Source organism: Dendrobium catenatum, unplaced genomic scaffold, assembly GCF_001605985.2.
Source record: "Dendrobium catenatum unplaced genomic scaffold, ASM160598v2 fragScaff_scaffold_908, whole genome shotgun sequence".
In the NCBI taxonomy this organism is placed as follows: Eukaryota; Viridiplantae; Streptophyta; class Magnoliopsida; order Asparagales; family Orchidaceae; genus Dendrobium; species Dendrobium catenatum.
The window spans coordinates 493,547-513,664 of record NW_021319370.1 but is presented as its reverse complement, the minus strand read 5'-3'; the positions used below and the strand labels follow the sequence as shown (position 1 = coordinate 513,664).

General features: G+C 36.8%; 1 protein-coding gene across 4 annotated transcripts in view; it reads left to right on the top strand.

Moving 5' to 3' along the window:
- Positions 1-20,118, top strand: part of LOC110112749 (long chain acyl-CoA synthetase 6, peroxisomal) — a 72,683-nt gene that overhangs the window by 8,397 nt on the left and 44,168 nt on the right. For all 4 annotated transcript variants that reach the window (XM_028697282.1, XM_020845066.2, XM_028697281.1 and 1 more), the window contains exons 4-14: positions 1,546-1,617; positions 1,728-1,809; positions 2,503-2,608; positions 2,704-2,780; positions 3,174-3,218; positions 3,303-3,389; positions 5,232-5,321; positions 5,516-5,595; positions 7,104-7,197; positions 15,105-15,193; positions 15,278-15,366. In XM_028697282.1, the coding sequence (XP_028553115.1) occupies positions 1,546-1,617; positions 1,728-1,809; positions 2,503-2,608; positions 2,704-2,780; positions 3,174-3,218; positions 3,303-3,389; positions 5,232-5,321; positions 5,516-5,595; positions 7,104-7,197; positions 15,105-15,193; positions 15,278-15,366 (911 nt within the window). The remainder of the gene's footprint in view (positions 1-1,545; positions 1,618-1,727; positions 1,810-2,502; positions 2,609-2,703; positions 2,781-3,173; positions 3,219-3,302; positions 3,390-5,231; positions 5,322-5,515; positions 5,596-7,103; positions 7,198-15,104; positions 15,194-15,277; positions 15,367-20,118) is intronic.

Genomic DNA, 20,118 nt, shown 5'->3' with positions numbered 1-20,118 from the left:
TTTGTGAAATCCCTTGTGAGGTTGAGAGCTGCTTGCCTTGGGGCGTGAGTGTCTTTCGATTGTGAAGAAGTGGGCGGCTAGGTCGTCTACTTGTTGTGAAGGAGAAAAGCCCGAGGGTCGCAGGAGAGGGAGAGGGGAAATCACCAATGTCCCATTGTGGTCGGAGTTGCTTGCGTGAGGGAGGCGTGAGGCAGGTCATGTGTGTTTGTGGGGCTACGACTGGAGAGGAGGTGGAGACTGATGGGATGGCTTGGGTCGGTCGAGCAGGGGTCGACCGGTGGTGGAAGATCCAATACCGGTGGCGGAAAGAGGCGGCCGAGTCTCATGATTTGGATAGCTGGGGTTGGGAGCAATCCAGCTGCTGGAGGTGGAGTCGGGTCGGAGGAGTTTGTATGGTTGGGTCGGACCAGCTGCTTGGGGGACTGCTTGTGAGGAGTTCGGACAACTGGAGGTGCAACCAGTGACTGGAGGGCTGCAAGTGTACGTGGAGTGGAATTGGGAAAAGGCCTGCAGCTGGGAGAGGAGAGGGATGAATCATGAATCTCTTTGAGTGTGGCCGGCCCTAGCATGAGTAAAACCTTGCATAAGATATCCAATGAATTGACCATATAACCCTTCAAAAATTTTAATCAGATGGCTGAGATTAAACCCCTTTGAAACACTGAATTTAACTATTCAGATCGAGTTTAGCTTGCCACTAATCAACCATTGGATTCACATCTGCTTGATTTGGGAGGATGAAAAGGTGAGATAAAAAAACAGTTTTGTATTAAAACTTAAATTAAGATTAATGTGAACTTGATTTTTACATTTTAATTCATTTATTATGTATATATGTATGGATATTCTTTAATTTTATATTTTATTTTTTGAATGATAGATTTTATTTATTAACATATTGTATATATATAGATATATTCAAAATATGATTTCAAGTAACTTAAATTATTAAGTTTAATAAAACAAGAGGGAACCCACCGTTTTCTCTCCTTGACATGCATCAAACGATGCCCGATTCGAGTACGAATGAGCTCATTTGATCTGTCTCAATGAGTTTGATGCAATAGTGTGATCCGTTTTGCGAGATAAGGTCCCAATCAAAGGATTTTATGTATGGAATGAACATGCGCATGAAGGGCTTAAATACACGCAATATACTCATCAAATCGGCATTGATCGGATCACACATATTTTAAAAACATAGAAAAGGTTGACATGTGATCAAAATAAATAAATTCCCAAAGTTGACGACGAGTCAAGGTAAAATATGCGAGCAAAATCGACATAAAAAAAGAGGTCAACAACTTGCGTACTCACTTGCACCCTATTGTGCATATTCATGTGCACCCATGCGTACGTCATGTGGTATTACTATTGGAAGAATTTGCAGCAAATGAGTATTTTTTATCTTTTATGTTGATTCTAGTTCAGTCATGCCGAAAGTATTCTTTCTCTTATGGTCATCTATGAGTTGAATTTATTTCTTTACTCAACGTTTTCTGTTTTCTTTATCTAAGATTTATGACTTCAGATAAAATAAATTAGGTATGCAGTAGATACTTTCCCGGACTACAAGTACTTGGGGACAAGAATACGTCCAGATGGAACAGTAGGGGAGTAAGACCATTTCTATTTCTCGTCTCTTCATAATGCTGTGAGCCTGTGACGTTCTAGGCCTAGCGGCCAGTTTTTTGTCAATTATTTCCTTATATCGTTTATCGCTGAAGGTACAAATGGATAACTTATGGAGAAGCAGGTACATCCCGATCAGCAATAGGTTCTAGCCTAATATACCATGGGATTCAGAAAGTAAGTGATTTATTTCTGTAATGATATTTCACTCTCTAGTCGGAAAAAATTATTACGTGCGGTGTCCGGGCACGTCCGGAAGCTAATTTGTATGCACTATGTTACTTAATGCACAGTGTATTGGGTGGCATGGCGCGTCCGGATTGATCTCCGTACGCATCCAGACTCCGTACGTAATAACCTCTCGTTCTTTATATCCTTTGTTCATGATGAAAGCGCATAAAGTACCAATTCATTATCTTGTTTCTATTACAAAGGGGCTGTGCTGTTTGAAATCATTTTTTATTTTTATTTTTAAAAAATACATTTGATTTATATTTTTTTTGCTATTTTTATTTTTGAAAATAAATCAAACTACATTTGAAAATTCTCAATAACAAATTTTAGGTGTTTTTTACATATTTTTAAAACTACTCTGAAAAACAGCCACGTCACTACATCCCGCAGTCATCATCATCACAGTCTTATTCAATATTCAATAAAAAATATTTATTAAATATCAATAATGATTTTATTTTGTATTAAAATAAAAATAAAATAAAATAAAAATAAAAATAGAAACAACTCTAAATGATCAAGGAATTGTATTAAAATATAAATAAAATAAAATAAAAAATAAAAATAGAAACAACTCTAAATGATCAAGGAATTATTTCTTCTTGAGCTAATTCTTTCTCATTTGATGTGTGGCAGGGTGCATGCATTGGACTATATTTCATAAACAGACCTGAGTGGATCATTATAGACCATGCATGCTCGGCATACTCATATATATCGGTGCCATTGTATGATACTCTTGGTAAGATATTTAGTTCCTATATTATTTATTTCCCTCTCCTCCCCCTCTTTGCGATGTCCTGCGCACCGAATGCTCTCTCCCTTACTTTTTTGCAGGACCTGATGCTGTTAGTTACATTGTAAATCATGCTGATATACAGGTTATTTTTTGTGTACCACAAACGCTGAGCAATGTGAGCACTTCGCCTTTTTTATGCATATTGTTCCTTTCTTAGGAGAAAAGAAATTATTTTGTGCGGACACTGGGCGGAAAGAATCGTCTGGATTTGTTGTGCAGTTATTATCTTTTTACTGTGCTTTTACAAAAAGGCATTAAAAGAATAGCAAATATTCAATTATGAATATATTTTTACTGCCCTTTTGTTGAGCTTTTGTAAATACTCATTAAAAGCATAGCAAATTTTCAATTATTTAGTTAATATTAAATATTTGTTGTTCTTTTACTGCCCTTTTGTAGAAGTGTAGTGAATCCGGACGGTTTTCTCCGCCCGGTTAGTCTAGGCTAGGCCTCTCTTTACTGTTCAAATATACTTATTTTAAGCTTTTTTTTTTACTCTGACTGACAGTTGTTAAGCTTTTTAAATAAGATTCCTTCAGTACGTCTAATAGTGGTAAGCCAACTTACTCTACATTCTATTTTACATTTTCAAATTTTGAAATGCATACACCCTTCATGTCTTCCTTTATAACTACAGGTTGTTGGGGGATCAGATGAGGATATACCTTCAGCTCCTTCAACTGGCCAATTGACCGTTGTAACTTACTCTAAACTTCATGAGCAGGTAACCTTTCAATGAAGCAGCTGTTTCACAAAATCAGTATTCATAATCATCAGACATTAATATTCAAAATAGCAATATTATTTTGACTGTTAATAAAAAGATTTGTTCATTTTATGTTTAATTGTAAAAATCAATGCAGTGAAGATATGTAATAATTTCAGATAAGCAGATGCCAGTGTAAATTTTTCATAGTAAATAAGAATTTGAAATAAGTATGAAACCTTTGAATATATTTAAATACTTTAAATTAATTCATACATTTTGAAAGGTTACTTTCACATATAGTGTGGGGTTGCACACTGATAAGAGCATAAATGAGTCAAGGCAATTTGTGAGCCAGCTTGAGCTTGATTTAATAAATGGCTCATGAACGGAGCTCGACTAGCTAACTAATAAAGATCGATGAGCTAACGATTTGAGGCAGCCCCGGTCTACTTGTTAGCTCGCGAGTTGGCTTGTTTAATGAATATTAATATTAAATACATTTAACATAAATTAACATTTAGGATTTTAGATAAAAAATTGTTAAAAATCTTTGAAAATTAATTTTGAATATCTTCTATTAAGGGATTATTTGTTATTTTCCTGTTAATTTCTCATTCTTTTTTATTATTTTACTTTTATAATGGTTTAAATTATAATTATTTTCTTTTTTCATCATAAATTTGTTCATTCGTAAGCTGATTTGAACTTGTAGAATAAAGATCAAGCTTTTAATTAATCAAGTTTAAATTCAAGCCACTGAGTTGGGCAGACTCGTTGATACCATACACCAATTTGGGGGTGGAATTAGGCTATCTTTTGAGGGTGGATAAAATATGAATGTGAAATGCATAAATTTATGTATGAAATTGATTTTTTTTAGAGAATTTGGACAACTGTATTTAATGAAGGACAAAAAAAAAATTAAAATATTTGTTCTTCAACAAAATTATAGGGTGCTTTGAGAAATTATTATGCTCCAAATCTGGACTGTGTTTGGAGGGAAAGAACAGTGTACAATTATGTACACTTGTATGTCCAAAAAGTTCTTGGAGACCGCCGAACAGAATAATTTCTCCTTGCCATTACGCTAGTGAGTTCTGCATGCCCCGGCTGACTTGCCGCCGTCTGCTATTAGCTCCTACCTGCTAGAGCGCAACACCGGCCGCGTTCGGTTGGCTTCACACTTTCATTCGCTCGGTGAAAGTGTGAAACCAAAACGTCTGCTTCAATGCATATTCTCGTTTGTGCAACGCGTGCTTCCCCTCTCCGTCGCGCGCACTCGCAAGAAGGCTTCACGCGAGTTTTTCTCCGTTGCTTCCCCTCTCTCTCTTTCTCATCTTCACTGGCTTGCACGATGCCCCAACTTCTCTCACATGCCCTCCCGTCTCTCCCCTTCTCTTGCGAACTGCCACGTCCCAACCTAACGCACCCAGTACACCCACCTCGCCTTCTTGTCTCTTTGACGCCAATCCTCGCTCTTTTGCATCATCGAGCACCCCAAGCTTTCTTTCCCGCAAGTTCTGCTTGCATCTTCCTGCCGTAATCAACCATTATCGGTCTCTTTTTTGCTGCACTAGCCGGCCTTAAACACTCGTTCACGATTCTCACTGTAACCCTAGCACGACTTCTTGCTCATGCACGACGCCAACTACACAAATGACATCACTAAAACAAACCTATAGGTGTGAGAATTTTGAAGTCATTTCATCCACTTCATCTTACATGTCCTACTGGCTATGTAATGCATATTAGCAATAATTAAATATAAACTACAGTGCTTATTTTTTATATTGCCTCTTTGATTTGAAGTCCTTCGTTAGTTTTCATTCTTTCTAATAACTCACCATCTTCATTTAGGGCCATAGTAATCTCAAACCATTTTACCCCCCAGATCCTAAAGATATTGCAACTATATGCTATACAAGTGGCACAACTGGTACGCCGAAGGTATGCTCTTTTGCTTACATTGCTCTGTTATTGTAATTGTTATCTCTGTAAAATAAAGTTGTTCTTGTATAGAATGCTTTTGTAAAATAAAGTTTTATAATGATATGTTTTTTTGCTGCTTTTTCCAGTTATATTGTGACGTTTTTCTTACAGTATTTTATTGCGCTTTTGCCTGAGAAGATGTCATGTTTCAGGGTGCAGTACTCTCCCACGAAAATTTGATTGCAAATTGTGCTGGATCTAGCATCAGTGTCAAATTTTATCCCTATGACGTGTGAGTGTCCCATGTTATGAAATATTGGGTAAATTATATCGTAGTTTTTAATTTTTAAGGTATAATTGGTAGTGTTTTTATTTATTTATTTATTTTAATTTTCAGTTAATTTTTTTGCTTTTTCTCTCTCTCTTTCTCTTTTTTTTTCTTTTTTTTTGTGAAGATTGATTTATAGTCACTAGCATGTGATAAGACAAGTGTGCCAAGTTAGATTGGAATTTAAATAAGCTAGTAACCTTTATATAGTTATTAAATTTGCATGTTTATGCTAGGTGGCACATTGCCATTGGGAGTAGGATAAGAACTTGTTTGGGCACATGGCAGGAAGTGCTATAACTTTCAGAGTTCTAATCCCTATCTAGTTCTTTAATTTGCGTGGTCATGCTAGATGGCCCATTGCCATCACAAGGTACTGGTGCTTCTTTTTGCACTAATTGGATTCATCGTTACATCTAGTTCTATGGCTACAGGCGCTGCAGCCCATCCCCTTTATCTTTGCAGAGAACATTTTTGCTATTATAATGTGTGTAGAAAATTTTCGAGTTTAGAATTCATTTATTCCTCTAGGTAATGATAATAACCTCTAAAAAGCAAGTGGAAATTGCCATTATCATTTTTTACACCCAACATATCAATCTGTCTTAGTCTCTTTTCTTATTCAAGTTTCCTTATATTTTAGCACTGTTAAAACTCTCATTTTTCTAAATGAAGTTCAGCTATGCCACAGCATGGCCTACTCTTGATCTTAGTCAGTTAACCTTTTTTTTTTCCACCACCATATGCAACATTACCAATTTTCACCCCCTTTCACATCATCAATTATCACCGCCACGTGAAAGTAGTAATATAGAGGGACTGGGCATTGCCCTTGCTTAATCTCATAAGAGAGCAGACTCAGTTTTTGCTCATGCATCAAATCACAATAATTGACTTATGTGCAAGTGCTACTATGTGGTTACTTCTTCAATCCATTCCTAATGTGAAACAATGCTGCTTCCTTTTGCGAACAACCTTAACTTCAAAGGTACTCCGCACATTTGTGGTTTGTGCATACAGAAGGTGCTTTTATTTAAATAAAATATTGTTGCTTCCTTCCTTATATCCTCTCACCTCTTATCATTCTTCCAATCTTCAGCTCATGACCATTGCCCCAAGGAAATGGAACTAGCAAGGGGAAAGGTTGTTAGGTTTTTCTTTAGAGAGTTTATGTGGTGTAGCTTTGTTACCTTGTTTTTTCATATAACTATCACGCTTTTGTTTGGCTTTAGCTTGTCTGCCGCTTTCCTGAACTTTGATGGGAAGTCATATCTTCTAATATATGTTTTTCAAAATAAATATATTTATAATACTTGCAATAGTTTAAAAAGTTACTTTTCCTGTAACAATTTTATAACCTCATTTTTAAAAAGATGCAAACACCCGAAATAGACCCTAAATTAGCTCAAGTATAGTACTCTCATTAGTTTTAAAAAAGTTACTTGCCCTGTTTACATATTGTGTATGTGCAGATATATATCCTATCTTCCATTGGCACACATTTATGAGAGAGTCAATCAAATTGCATTGGCACATTTTGGAGTTGCTATTGGATTTTACCAGGGGGTGGGTAACAATCCATTCTTTCTGTTTAAGCTTTATTGTTTTTGTGATGTGTAGATTTATTTATTTTTAGTCCTAATTAAGAAATTATTCTGAAATTTTGTTTGCTAAATCTGGATATTCACTGTTGGTTTTACACTCAACTCTTCACATTATGAAGGCAACTCGAAATCTTGATGGTGGAATATTTCATAAGATATGAATCATTTGTATGTTTTTTTTTATACTTTTTAGCCGGTCATTATTAAATGTTGGATATTCAAATATTTATATCTTGTTAACATCTTACATATTTTAACTTATCATTTGTAAGGTTTTTTTCAGCTGTTTTTCACTATTTAAACTTAATTTATGCAAAATAATTTTATCTGTGAAAACCGTGTTAGTGGAACTAACCTTGGGCCAGGCTTTCCTTGGGATTCTGGGTCGATGCCTCTCTGTTTGCTTCCCATACCTAAAGCTGACTCAACTTGGTAATTGGGTTGGACAATGACCTGAACGATATGCTTGTTTGGTCGAGTTTGTGATGCAACCTAAATTCTTAATCCAATATTCCAAGTGGAATGCAAATTATGACATTTCCTTTCAAGATCACATAAACAAACACAAATGATGGAAAATAAGTAGGAAACAAAGCCTAGAAAGTAGTTAGGAAGACGCACAAGAAACCAAACAACTAAATTAAAATACCCTTAGAACAACCATGCATGGTCACCTCACATGCAAATCACAAAATTGGAAAAGATACTCAAAGAAAAGGACAAATCACAGATCCACCATAAGAATTATGATCTACCACAGGCCAATGCTTCTACGACAAATGCTAATATAACATGGCACAACACACATTACAACTCACAAAAGTTAGAGAAGAAATATACATGTTAAAGGAAAACCGTGGAGAGAAGAAGTAGAAAGAAGACTGAGACGAAGTACTATGGGATAGGGAGAAGACTAGCTTGTAAGCTAAGAAACCCTCAGTTTTTTATTTTTTTTTTTTAAATTGAAGAGAAGAAAGATACATGCGGATGAAAAACCGTGGAGAGAAGTAGAAAAAAGACCGAGACGAATTATTAGAGGATAGGGAGAAGACTACCACGCTAGCTAAAAAAACTCAGGTTTACATTTGATTTCACCAACAACAACCACCCTCCTAACAACAATTCAACCACTATATACAGGAGAAAGAAGGAAAATAACATTTAATAGATCACATAAATGTTCCACTAAAACAATCAATAGAAAACATTCAAGACGACCCTCATAATGCGAAGTCAAAACACTTAGCATAGCTCTAAGAAAACCAAACGCTCTCACACGTCGGCAGCTTCACTGGGAGGTTTCAACTATGCAGTTGTGCCTCGAAAGTCCTAATTCACATGGATACGGAGATTATAGCTCTAAACAAACAAAAAACTTTCAGAATGTAGCATCTTCACTGGGTAGGAAATTGTGGGAAGTGGTAAAGTGTAGTTGTGATGTTGACACTAGATTTGGTTGTGAAGTACGTCTATTTTCATGGAATCAAGCATGAAACTAGTCATGCAATCAAGTAGGAAACAAAATTAATGGGCTGTTTGGGTTCAAGTAAGATTTAACTCAAGTAGAATTTAATAAATCATATAAATTTGGATGTGCTAAATTTTAAGGGTGTTAAATAAAAAGAACTCTTTGGCAAGATGGAGGTTAAATCTTGATGAACTAGGGATATTTTGATGTGAAACGTAAATGCCATTTACTTGCCTAGGTGGCAAGATTAATTAAATCCCAAATCAATTTGGGGAGAGATGATGGAAATCTGAATTAAATTTCAGATTAAGTGAAATTGACGGGATGAATTTAAATTTAAATTCAAATTTAATGGGGCGAATTAAATTTGATGAGAGGGAATTATGGGAGGTAATTAGGGAGGCTTAATGAGGGGGGCTATTAATGAGATAAGAGAGAGATTATGCCCAATGATGGGGCCGGCCACATAGAGAGAGAGAGGAGATTATTTGTCATAAGTAGAGTGGGGCCCACATTACTAACCAAAGATTTAATAAAATCTAAATTAAAATTTAGATTTTGAAATAAAGGAAAGATTCCAATAATGGGGCTATCAATTAGAATTAATTTGAATTTCAAATTCAAATTGACTTCCAATTAATATGAAATCCTTAAATCAATGAACTATTTTAGGAAAGTCTTCAATGCCTCTTGAAAACAAATTTGAATTTCAAATTTGAAATTCCCAAGAGGGAGACCGGTGGCTTGGCCGTCCCAAGGAGGCCGGCGGAGCCGCCGGTGGCGGAATTGGCCTGGGGTGGCCGGCGGTTGACTTATGGGGGCCGGTGGAGGGGATTTGGGAGGAAGAGAGTTTGGTTAGGTAGAGAAGAAATAAATTGGGTTTAGAAAAAAGAGAATCCGGAGCTACACATCTTGAGAAACACCTCAAATAGAACGCACAAAGAGATCTACAAACGCCACTTCCTCAAGAACTCACAAAGAGATCTTGGGAATCTCGGAACTCACAAAGAGATCCTTCCACTTCCTCAAGAACTCACAAAGAGATCTTGGGAATCTCGGAACTCATAAAAAGATCCTTCTCCTCTCATGAACTCACTAATATATCAAACAAGTAGAATAAAATTTCATTAACAATTCATCATCCCATTACACAAGATTTATTTAGACCATATCAACTTAGTTAGACTAATTAAACCATACTTAGTCTAATTAAATGTTTATTTAATCATTAATTAGTAATTTACTAAGTTAATTGAGCAATAACTTCTACTTCGACAAACTAAAATTAAAAATTATCAATTTACTCAAGTAAACGTATTTTTAATTAATTAATGTTAATCATTAACTCTAGCTTAATGTTTTTAATTAAGCATAATTAACTTTATGTAATCAATTTAAATTAAAAACAATATTAATTTGTTTAAAAAATATCTTTAAAGGTAATTGACATTAGTTCTTAACATTAATTTAGCTTTTTACTTAATATGTACATAAAAATCTTTCTTCCCCACAAATTTATGCTCAAATACTTGTTAAGTTATTAACTCAAATAAAATTTTAGCAATACCAATTTATTTGTTAAATTTTGATTTGTTAATATTAATTATTAAGATTAATTTATTTGCATAATTTACATGATTGAATATTATTAATTCTAATAAAAAAATATAAATCTTAATTAAATTAATTAAGTCATACTTATCATATATTAATATCATAAATCCTGTAAACCCTCAGAACTATCAGACTTACTTAGTCCGGAATTTAAGGCAAGATGGAGAAGAAGGAATGGGATTTAAGATTCTATAGGATTTAAAATTGTCATTTTTGCTTTTTGGTAGGATTTAGGTTAATTCCTGCTCAAATCCTGCATCCAAAACAACTCTTAAATTTTATAAATTAAGAAGGAAAACCTTCTTAAGATTCTCAACCCAAGAGGATGAGATATTTTGAAACCAATACAACACTGCAATGCAAAAACCTGTAAACTTACGCAATTAAAATTTAACATCCAAATTCCAAATCATTTGACATCAAATTACATACATCCAGAGATAATTTGGTGACAAGAAAGTTCAAATAATACAACAATGACCTGCCCAACTAGGTCCATAATTAATTTTTTCCTCTGATCTTCAACCATTTAACGTAACTAATTTCTTCACTAGACACAAACGTCTTATTATTAGATGATCTTCGTCAGCATTTAATACCTAGAAAAAAAAGTTATGCTCTGATGGTTATATTATATAATGAAAAAGAAAAAAAAAGACAATTAGATCCTTAATTCTTAATAAAAAATTCACCAGTCAAAATTAAGATTGGCATACTTATCTTCATATGCAGAGGATGAATCTTCAAAGACAAGTTAAATGCCTCATCCTCTTGTATTTGAAGATGGCCTTTACTAAAAAGAATGTGAAGAACAAACTTAGCAAACTTAATACATTTGCAAAATTAATTTTAACTAATTGACAAGCATAAATAATATTTTGTATTAGAGAATATCCCTAGCAAGACAAATATTGGTTGGATATTCTTTGATTCAAGTGAACTCTGACATGGGTTCAAAACCTTCTTTCTAATGCAAAAATTATATTCAGATTCGACAGTTGATATAGGAATTGAAAATGTATCACGAGTCATTGATGCAAGAGTCCTCATTGTGGGAAAATAAATGCCCCGCAGATTTAATGTTCTCCTATTTTATAATTGAATACTGCATTAAGAATAAAGTACTGTCTTGGGAGAATGAAGCTATATTCTACAATGGTTTTAAAGTCAAAATAGGGTTTTGGAAAAGTAACATTTCTATCCTTACCAAATTGCTGAAGTAGGGGTTGCCCTGAAAGAGAAACATCCCCTCCCACCTCTATCCTGATCACATTCAGCTTGTGTAATCCCACCTGATAAGCTTCCCCCACCTCTTGTAGGCTCCTAACCATGGTCTTAACTCTTAAGTGATACCTTGGCTTTGGATAGACCTGCATCTTCCCTTATAACCACCTTTCTCCTATCCACTATTAATTCCATCATGAGTGCTCCCCAATTGTCCTTAGTTTCCCCCAAGGTTTGCAACCATTTCATTCCCAGTATGACATCAGTACTTCCTAACTCTAGTGGGAGATAATCCTCCCTTACCTGAATCCCCTGGATGGTCAACACCACTTTTCTACAGATCCCCTGGCTATTCTCCACCTTCCATGTACCCTTCATCACCCCATAAGAACTGGTGTCCACCAATTTCACTCCCAGTTGATTGAGAACTTGAGTGGAAATGAAATTATGGGTAGCCCCACTGTCAATCAAAACAACCACCTCCATGCCTACTATCTCCCCCTTCACCTTCATCCTATGATTCGAGATGAACCATACTACTGAATTTAGGGAAACCTCGGCCATATCCAAATGCAACTTTTTCTCCCTCTTTTCCTCTAACTTCCCCTCACCTCCCTCCTCAGTTTTCTCGTCATCACAGACGATGAGAACCTGAAGAGTTCAGTCCTTGTACAAATGTACTGGCATATACTTCTCCTCGCACCTGAAACACAACTCCTTTGCCCTCCTCTCCTGCATCTCCTTCTCTGCCAGCCTCTTGAAATTTTCCCTACTCCCTCCTACATGCTTCTCCCTGTTGGTCTCATTAATGTTGCCTGATGTACGCCCCTTGGGTGCTAGAAGAGTGGTCGTTGTCCCGTAAGAGCCTCCTGAGCTGCTGTTCCTGGCCCCATTCTCTAGGGTCTTCTGATTTTCCACCAGCTGTGCCAACTTCATGGCCTCCCCCAAGTCACTAGGCATAAGAACTTTCCCTGCCGCTCGGATCTCTTCCTTCAACCCCTTTATGAAGTTCCCCTCCAATACCTTATCTGATAATTGCTCCATCCTACTGGCTAGGTGCTCAAACTGCTCCTGGTAGTCTGCTACTGACCCCTCCTGTGCCAGAGCAAAGAACTGCTCATAGAAATCTCTTCCCTTTTCCCTGGTCGGTTTGAAAACATTCTATTATGCAGTAATTGAATTTCCTCCAATCCCTGATAGGTCTTCTCTGGTCTCTTCACTGGTACAATGACAGTGCCCTCCCCTCCAAACATAGGCATGCTGCTGTCAACTTATCCTCCTCCGTTAGCCCATTAACGACAAAGTACCTCTCCACCTTATAGATCCACCCATACGCATCCTCCCCTTCGAAGAATGCAGTCATTGAATTTCCTCCAGTCCCTGATAGGTCTTCTCTGGTCTCTTCACTGGTACAATGACAGTGCCCTCCCCTCCAAACATAGGCATGCTGCTGTCAACTTCTCCTCCGTTAGCCCATTAAATGGCAAAGTACCTCTCCACCTTATATATCCACCAATACGAAACCTCCCCTTCGAATTCGAAGATTGGCATCTTCAATTTCCTCACCTTCTGATCTCCACCATTCCCCCTTATTCCTCCATAGCTTCCCCTCTCCTAAGTGCTCGACCCACCTCATGTCTCCCGGTTTTCCCTTGCCCTGCCATAGCCCAAACCACCTTCGAATTCCCCTCTTCTTTCAAAATCAGCACCTCGGCGACCATAATGTACCTCTCAGCGTTCCCAATCAGCATCCCTCTGCTCCGTCCCTCCATACCCATGCCTTTTCCCATATCTACCTCCTCTACCCTCCCTCTGGAAAGGCTCTAGAAAGGGTTTTCTTCTTTCTCCCTCCATGATTTCCACCTCGTCTTCCTCCCTACGAATTTTTGAATTCATGTTTTTTCTTTCCTCCTCTTTTGCCACGGAAGCTTTCGTTTGGTTTTGAATTTTCAAAATTTTCTTCATCATGTCCCCGGAGATCGGCTACTTGTCCTTCCATGAAGGAAATCCTTTCCTCCACCGTTGTCTTGATTTGGTTCATCTCCCCTTCAAGCCTTTCTTCTAGTGCATCAACTTCCTTGGTCGCCATCTCGATCCGGACTTTTGTAAATCCAAAAATTTCAAATTGGATTACAAAAACTGCACTTTGTTTATTCCCGACCAAAAATCAGCCGTTGAAATTCACCCAAAACAGTCCACGAACGGTCCCAAGACTCCCTCTGATTCCAATTTGATAGGAAACACTTGAAGTTTTCAAGTGTTTCCTATCAATCTTTGAAAAATAGCAAGAATTCTTCACAAAAGTCCGCCAAAACCACGAAATAGGAGATTATTTGTATTATTTGATGAAAGGAAAACGGAAAATAACAAGATACAATTGATCCTCTATTCGAGAGGAGGATCATTCTCTCTCTCTAGACGCCGCTAGAGCCCAAAAGAAATCCAAGAGATCTCAAATTTTCAGTCAAATTCAAGATACTCAAACCCTAGGAAAACAAACTATTTAATGCATACAAATCAAAAGGAAATCCTTAAATAGTCCCTACATTCAAATTTCCCTCTTAATTTAAAAAAAAAAAACTTCCTATTCGGCTTCCGCACGGCGTGCGGCTTGCGCGGCATCCCGCACAGGCGGAAAACTCCGCTTTGTTCGTGTCTAGGCCGGTCCCGCGTGGACCGGCTGGACCAGTCCACTGGACTGGTCTAACATTACACTTGGAGACAGATTGTGAAATGAGTATATATGTGAAAAGGTTTGAATAGCTCCAATGGTAGAAAATATTAGAGAGAGTCATCTTAGATGATTTGGTCCCATAAAGCATCGGCTGTTTGTAGAGTAGATGTATTAGATCCAACATATGTTAAGAAAGGCAGGGTAGACCTAAAAAGACTTGGTTAGAAAATATTAGAAATGTCCTTTATTTTTTATTAGATATAAATGAGAATTTGGCTTTAATAGGACACAAAGGAGAAAAAGATTCATGTAGCCGACCCCACATAGTTGGATGAAGGCTTGATGTCATTTTTTTTGTTTTTGTTGAGATAAATTTGTCCTAAGATACGGTGGATGGCAACTTACATTCCTAAGACAAAATCTTGATAAATAGAGTTCTCACAATTTGGTATGCGATGGCTATTTTTGATGCAATAGTGGGCTTATGACATTTGTTATGTGAAAATGTTGGCTTTTTTTTGCTGCCAAACTGGAGCTAGGGCAAATAGAATACCTGTCAAGTTAAAATTGAAATGTTGTGCTTGCTCCTTAATTTTGCTTATGGAATCAGCATCTGGTGTATTGACAGATTCCACAGCAGATTGAATATTCGAACTTATATTTTTAAAATAGTGGAATATTATACTACTCTTAGGGTTTCCTTGCCTTGTAAGGAAAAAAAAAAATTAAAATAGAACTAATCCTGAGAAGTTGAGTCCTTAGGAGGCATCATGCAATATTTCAGAACAAAACTCTCAACATGCTGTTAGTTAGTGTTAATTATGTCAATTTGATTGCATGAATTTCCTTTGGACATCTAATGAGCGAATTGACTAACATTTGATCTCAGGATAATTTGAAATTGATGGATGATATGGCTGCTCTCCAGCCTACAATATTCTCAAGCGTTCCTCGACTGTATAACAGAATTTATGCTGGGTTTTGTTCTGGTCCTCTGCATTAACTTCCTCCTTTTAAGAATGCTTCTCAAATTGTGACACTTTCAAATATAACTTCCTGTAGTGTTATGAATGCTGTCAAGACATCTGGGGGACTGAAAGAGAGATTATTCATTGCTGCTTACAATGCGAAGAAGCAAGCCCTATCTAGTGGTAATATTTTCTTAGATTCTGAATTTATTTGTTACACCTGAGCACCGCCCTCTTGTTATTCTGGGCATGAATATAACAAGTTAAAGAGACAAATTTTCTGCATTTTTTATTCTCTAGGTACAAATGATGTATGTGAAAATTCTAGGAATTTTTTTTTTGCAGATGTAAATATTATATGATATTACATTTGTTATATTGTCTGATGAACTGATAAACTGCAAGAACAAATAGATATATTGATGTGGACATCGGTACGAAGATTTGGCGCATCTATCACAGGAGGCGTCGTAAATCGACGGCTATAATTTAAATATTCAATTATGAGTTATTTTTTGAATTTTAATTCTTATTTGATGTATTTCCTATTTTACCCCTAGGTTGGTTTATGTGAGTGTTGTGTCCCAAGGGGCAATTTTGTATTTTGAGTTTTCTTATGTTGTGGCCTATATATATGGTCTTAAGCTATTGTAATAGGGATGAATTATTGATATTAAAAAATTGTGTTCAACACTTGTGTTCTTTTGAGAGGACGATAGTGAGATTGCTATAGAAAGGAATCAGAGTTTTCACCAGTTGCAGGATGGGTCCGGGCTCGTGACTTGAAGTCCCCTTGGAGAAGGGCAAAGCATCACCCGTCAGTCTTCGGAAGAGTCCAAGGCTCGCGGTTTTTATCTTCTATCTTTTTGTTTTGTCATTCTTATTTTTCCTAGCCGTCGTCTTCATCCTCTACCTACGTCCACCATCGTCGTCTCCATTTCCGCCATAAGCCGCCGGCCACCTCACCAGAAAATCCTCCAAACCGCCGGCCATGGCTCCCTAGCCGCCGGCTTCATCCTTTTCTCCTCTCTCCTTGGATTTCCTAATTTGGGGTGCATGATATTAGGACTTAATTTGAAATTCAAATTGTTTAAAATTCGAAATTCAAATTTCTTTCCTAATTTAATTCACCTATTTTTGAAAGTGCTTAATTGAAATCAATTTGAATTTTAAATTCAAATTGGATTTGATTTAACACTTTCCTAATTCACAAAACTAAATTAGGAAGCCTTAATTCTCCCCATTAATTTATCTCAAGCCTTTTTCCATTAACTGCCGCCGGCCTCCCCATTAGATTTAGAATAGAAAATCTGCCTTTAGCCAATTTATTCTCTTCGGAAATATTTCCAAACCTGAGAATTTTGTTTGGCCGAAAATCCCAAGCCCCACCTCCTTTAATTCCGGCTCAGTTATTGCTTTCCTTTTTTTTACCGCCTCTCATGCTCCACAGCCTCCCTCCTCTCTACTAATTGCTCCAGACGGATTCTCTAGTGCAGAACCTGAAGTTTGGAATTTATTCTCAGCTTTATCATCTCCATTGAGGCTTGACTCCTCCCCCAACCTTCTCTAAATCCTATTCTCCTAAAATCTGGAAATTCATCTCAGATTTTTTTTTTAGAAATCTGAAACTGTTTTCAGATTTTGATAGGAAGAGGTTTGGGAGCTTACTTCCTCTTCCCTTTCAAAAACTTGTTTCTTTTGATTACTACTCAAGAGTCGCATCAAGTACTAAGTGATCTTTAAGAGATCCTCTCCTTAGCAAAGCCTCCCGTTTCCCGTTCTACATCATAGATTATGCTGTATAAGAGTTATGGTTGACAGATATTGATGTGGGTGTTAGGAAGAAGGGAGTGAGGTTGTTACGGTTGTGGACTGGGTGAGCTTTTGATGTTGCTTATATCTTTCCTTCGTGAATTTCTAGTTTTTCTTTGTATATACCTTTTATATAATCCTGCATAACTTGCTAATGATGAACATATCCTTGCAGATATTGAGCTTAAAATCTGGTTTGAAAGAGTTATTCTACAGTCATACTGTTTTGTTGCAATTTATGAAATATTATTGTTTCTTTTGTTGATGTATTTATAAAAAAGCGTTTACTTTTGCTGGCATATATTTCAATCTCTTATACATGACAGTTTTCTGTCATTACTTGCTACTGGAAGCCTAGAATATGCACTCATTGTAGAACAAACTTGTATATTTTTAAGCTTCTTTGTTATAAGTAAAATATTTTGTGGGAAGGGTGCAGGAGAAAACTCATGTTCGCAAAAATATTTATGTGATTTATTTAGCCAACAGAATTGTTAGGGGCTAAATCTGGAACAGCTTTAACTGGGAGGAGATATGCCTTCCATAGTGTCCAAAGAGGTGCGGGCAACAATGCGAAGAAGATGGTGGAAGACAGAATTGAACAATATAAATACAACTGAGTTATCACAGCATCGCATTGCAATATCTTTAAGTAATGGCATTGAATCCTTAGAAAGGCTATTTTTTTGGGGAGTAGTGTCCAGCAGGGTTTATTAAATTCCCATGCCTCTTGTTTCAGCTAAAATTTGTGCTGTTCCAATAACCATGATAGGTCAGATTTAGAATGACCTCTTAGAAAAAAAGAACTAAAATGTCCTTAACAAGGAAAAAAGCTAAAAAATAAAGTATATGTTAAATAAAAAATGAATGGAATAATATTGCTAAGAAGTTTCTTTGTTATTTAATATCTGGTGAACCTTTCTCACTAGATAAAAAAAGGATTACAAAGCAATTATTAGAAGAAAAGGATGAACGCTAGGGATAAACAAAACAAAAAGGACAGTTAAGTGGAACAAGAATAGAGCTCGAGAGGACTAGTTGAAAGTGTCTCCTTTAGGATTTTGTTGATCAAAATGAACTTCTTTCCTTTTGCCAAACCAAATGAACTTCTCCACTTTCTTTCTACTTGAAAATTAGCTAGCATTCCTTTCATTCTTGGTGATATAAATGGAAACAAAACAAATTAAAAGCCAAAACTGTGGAAACAAATTTATTTCAAACTCAAGGGTTGAAATATCGAAATGATTATAAGGTCTTTGATAGGAAATACTTGAGTTCGCAAGTAAGTCTAAGGGTAATACTTGAGTTTGCAAGTAAACCTATCACCAATTGGTGAAAAACAGTGAGAATAGCACCAAATCTGGGAGAAATCAGCACAAATGATAGATTGCAATACAAAAATCAAAGCCAAACAATCACTGGAACAAGATACAAGTGATCCTCAATTAGAGAGGAGGAGCGTCTCTCCCAAATCTCTAGACCGTCTAGAGTCCAAATCACCAAGGAACCCTAACCGAAAATAAAATCAAGCATAACATCACCCTAAAACTTCTCATGCTCTTTAATATATAAACTTTCCTAAACTAACTTCCCTCCCAAGCCCTAGCCGCTCCCTCCTTTTCAATTTTGAATTCAATTAGACTAGTGGGGCCCACTATTGTGGGCGACCAGAACAAAGGCAACACTTGTTCGCCTCCTTTAGACCTAAGACAACCTTTGGGCTGGTTCAGGTGATGAGGACATCGTAGATCAACGGCTACGATCTTGAGTTATTTATTTATATGTTTTTGTACTAGTTTATTTCATATTGTTGTTTTTTCCTTTATACCCTTATGGGTGGTCATGTAGTGTTGTAGCCCGAAGGGCATTTTCAGTCTTTGTTATTTTTTCTTCTCATGAGGTCTATTTATAGGCTAGCTTTCTTGTATTGAGATGATGATTATTGATTGAAAATTTTGCTCCTGTGTTCTCTTTGTGAGTTCCTTCTTGAAGATCTCTTAGTGAGTTCTTTTCTCCTAGATTTCTGTGTGAGTTCTAGGGAAAGCCCAAGGTGAGGGCAAAAGCAATACCCGCTAGTCATTGGAAGCGTCCTTGACTCGTGGTTTATTTTTATCTTATTGTTTTCTTCTCCAAATCTCGTTTTCCTCCTCCCTACGCCAAGCCCTACCCGAGTTCCCATCATTCACTAGGTTACTCATTAGCTTCCTCCACCACAACCCAAGATCCACCAAGAAATTCCCAAAACCGATGGCAAGCCCCTCTTCCTCCTTTGGCCGCCGGCCACCACCTTGCTCCAAGCCATGATGAAGATGCCAATCATCATAATGGCTCCTTGATTGTGGCCTAGCAATAAATAAAAGAGTTACTGATTTTTGAATTTCAAATTTGAAATTCAAACTTTCCATTTTTGCAAAATTCTTAAAAAGGAAAGTTTTCGAATTGATCCAATCCAAATTTTATGACATGTGGAATTATTAATTTTTCATCCTAGGTGGCATCGACTCAATTGGAAAACGCCTCATCCCTCCCTAATTTCCCTCCCCCCCTCTCACCATGCCGCCGGCCCCATGAAGGAGCTCTCCCCATTGATTGCTCCTTTAATGCCCATCCTATTTGAAATTGAAATTGATTTCAAATAAACTTTCACCATCCAATTTGAAATCCCAAATACATTCAATTAAGGGCCATAAATAAGGAAACTTTCCTCTTAATTGAAATATGGAACTTCCGTTCCAGATTTTTGAACAAATCTGTTATTAAATTGGGGGCCCCATGTGAGTTAATGCTAAGCCTTTCCCTCTCCTTATGGCCGGCCACCTCAACCCCATTGCTTCTCTTTCTAATTGCCACCTCATCTCCTCTTAATTACCTCCCAAATGCCTCCCCACTCCAACGTAAGTTCAGTTTTTACTCCTGATTTCAAAATCTGAGAGTGGAAAGCAAGGTTATTCCCTCTCAGATTTCCTCTCCACCGTTACTTCATGTGGCTTGTCTCCAAAGCATTGCTACTGAGTTTTCTTCCCTAAAATGAGAGTGGAATTCCTCTCAGATTTTTTTTGAGAAGAAAAGCTGAAACATTTCAGATTTCTCCAGACTACACTTGCTGTCCTGCTAGCCGAACAC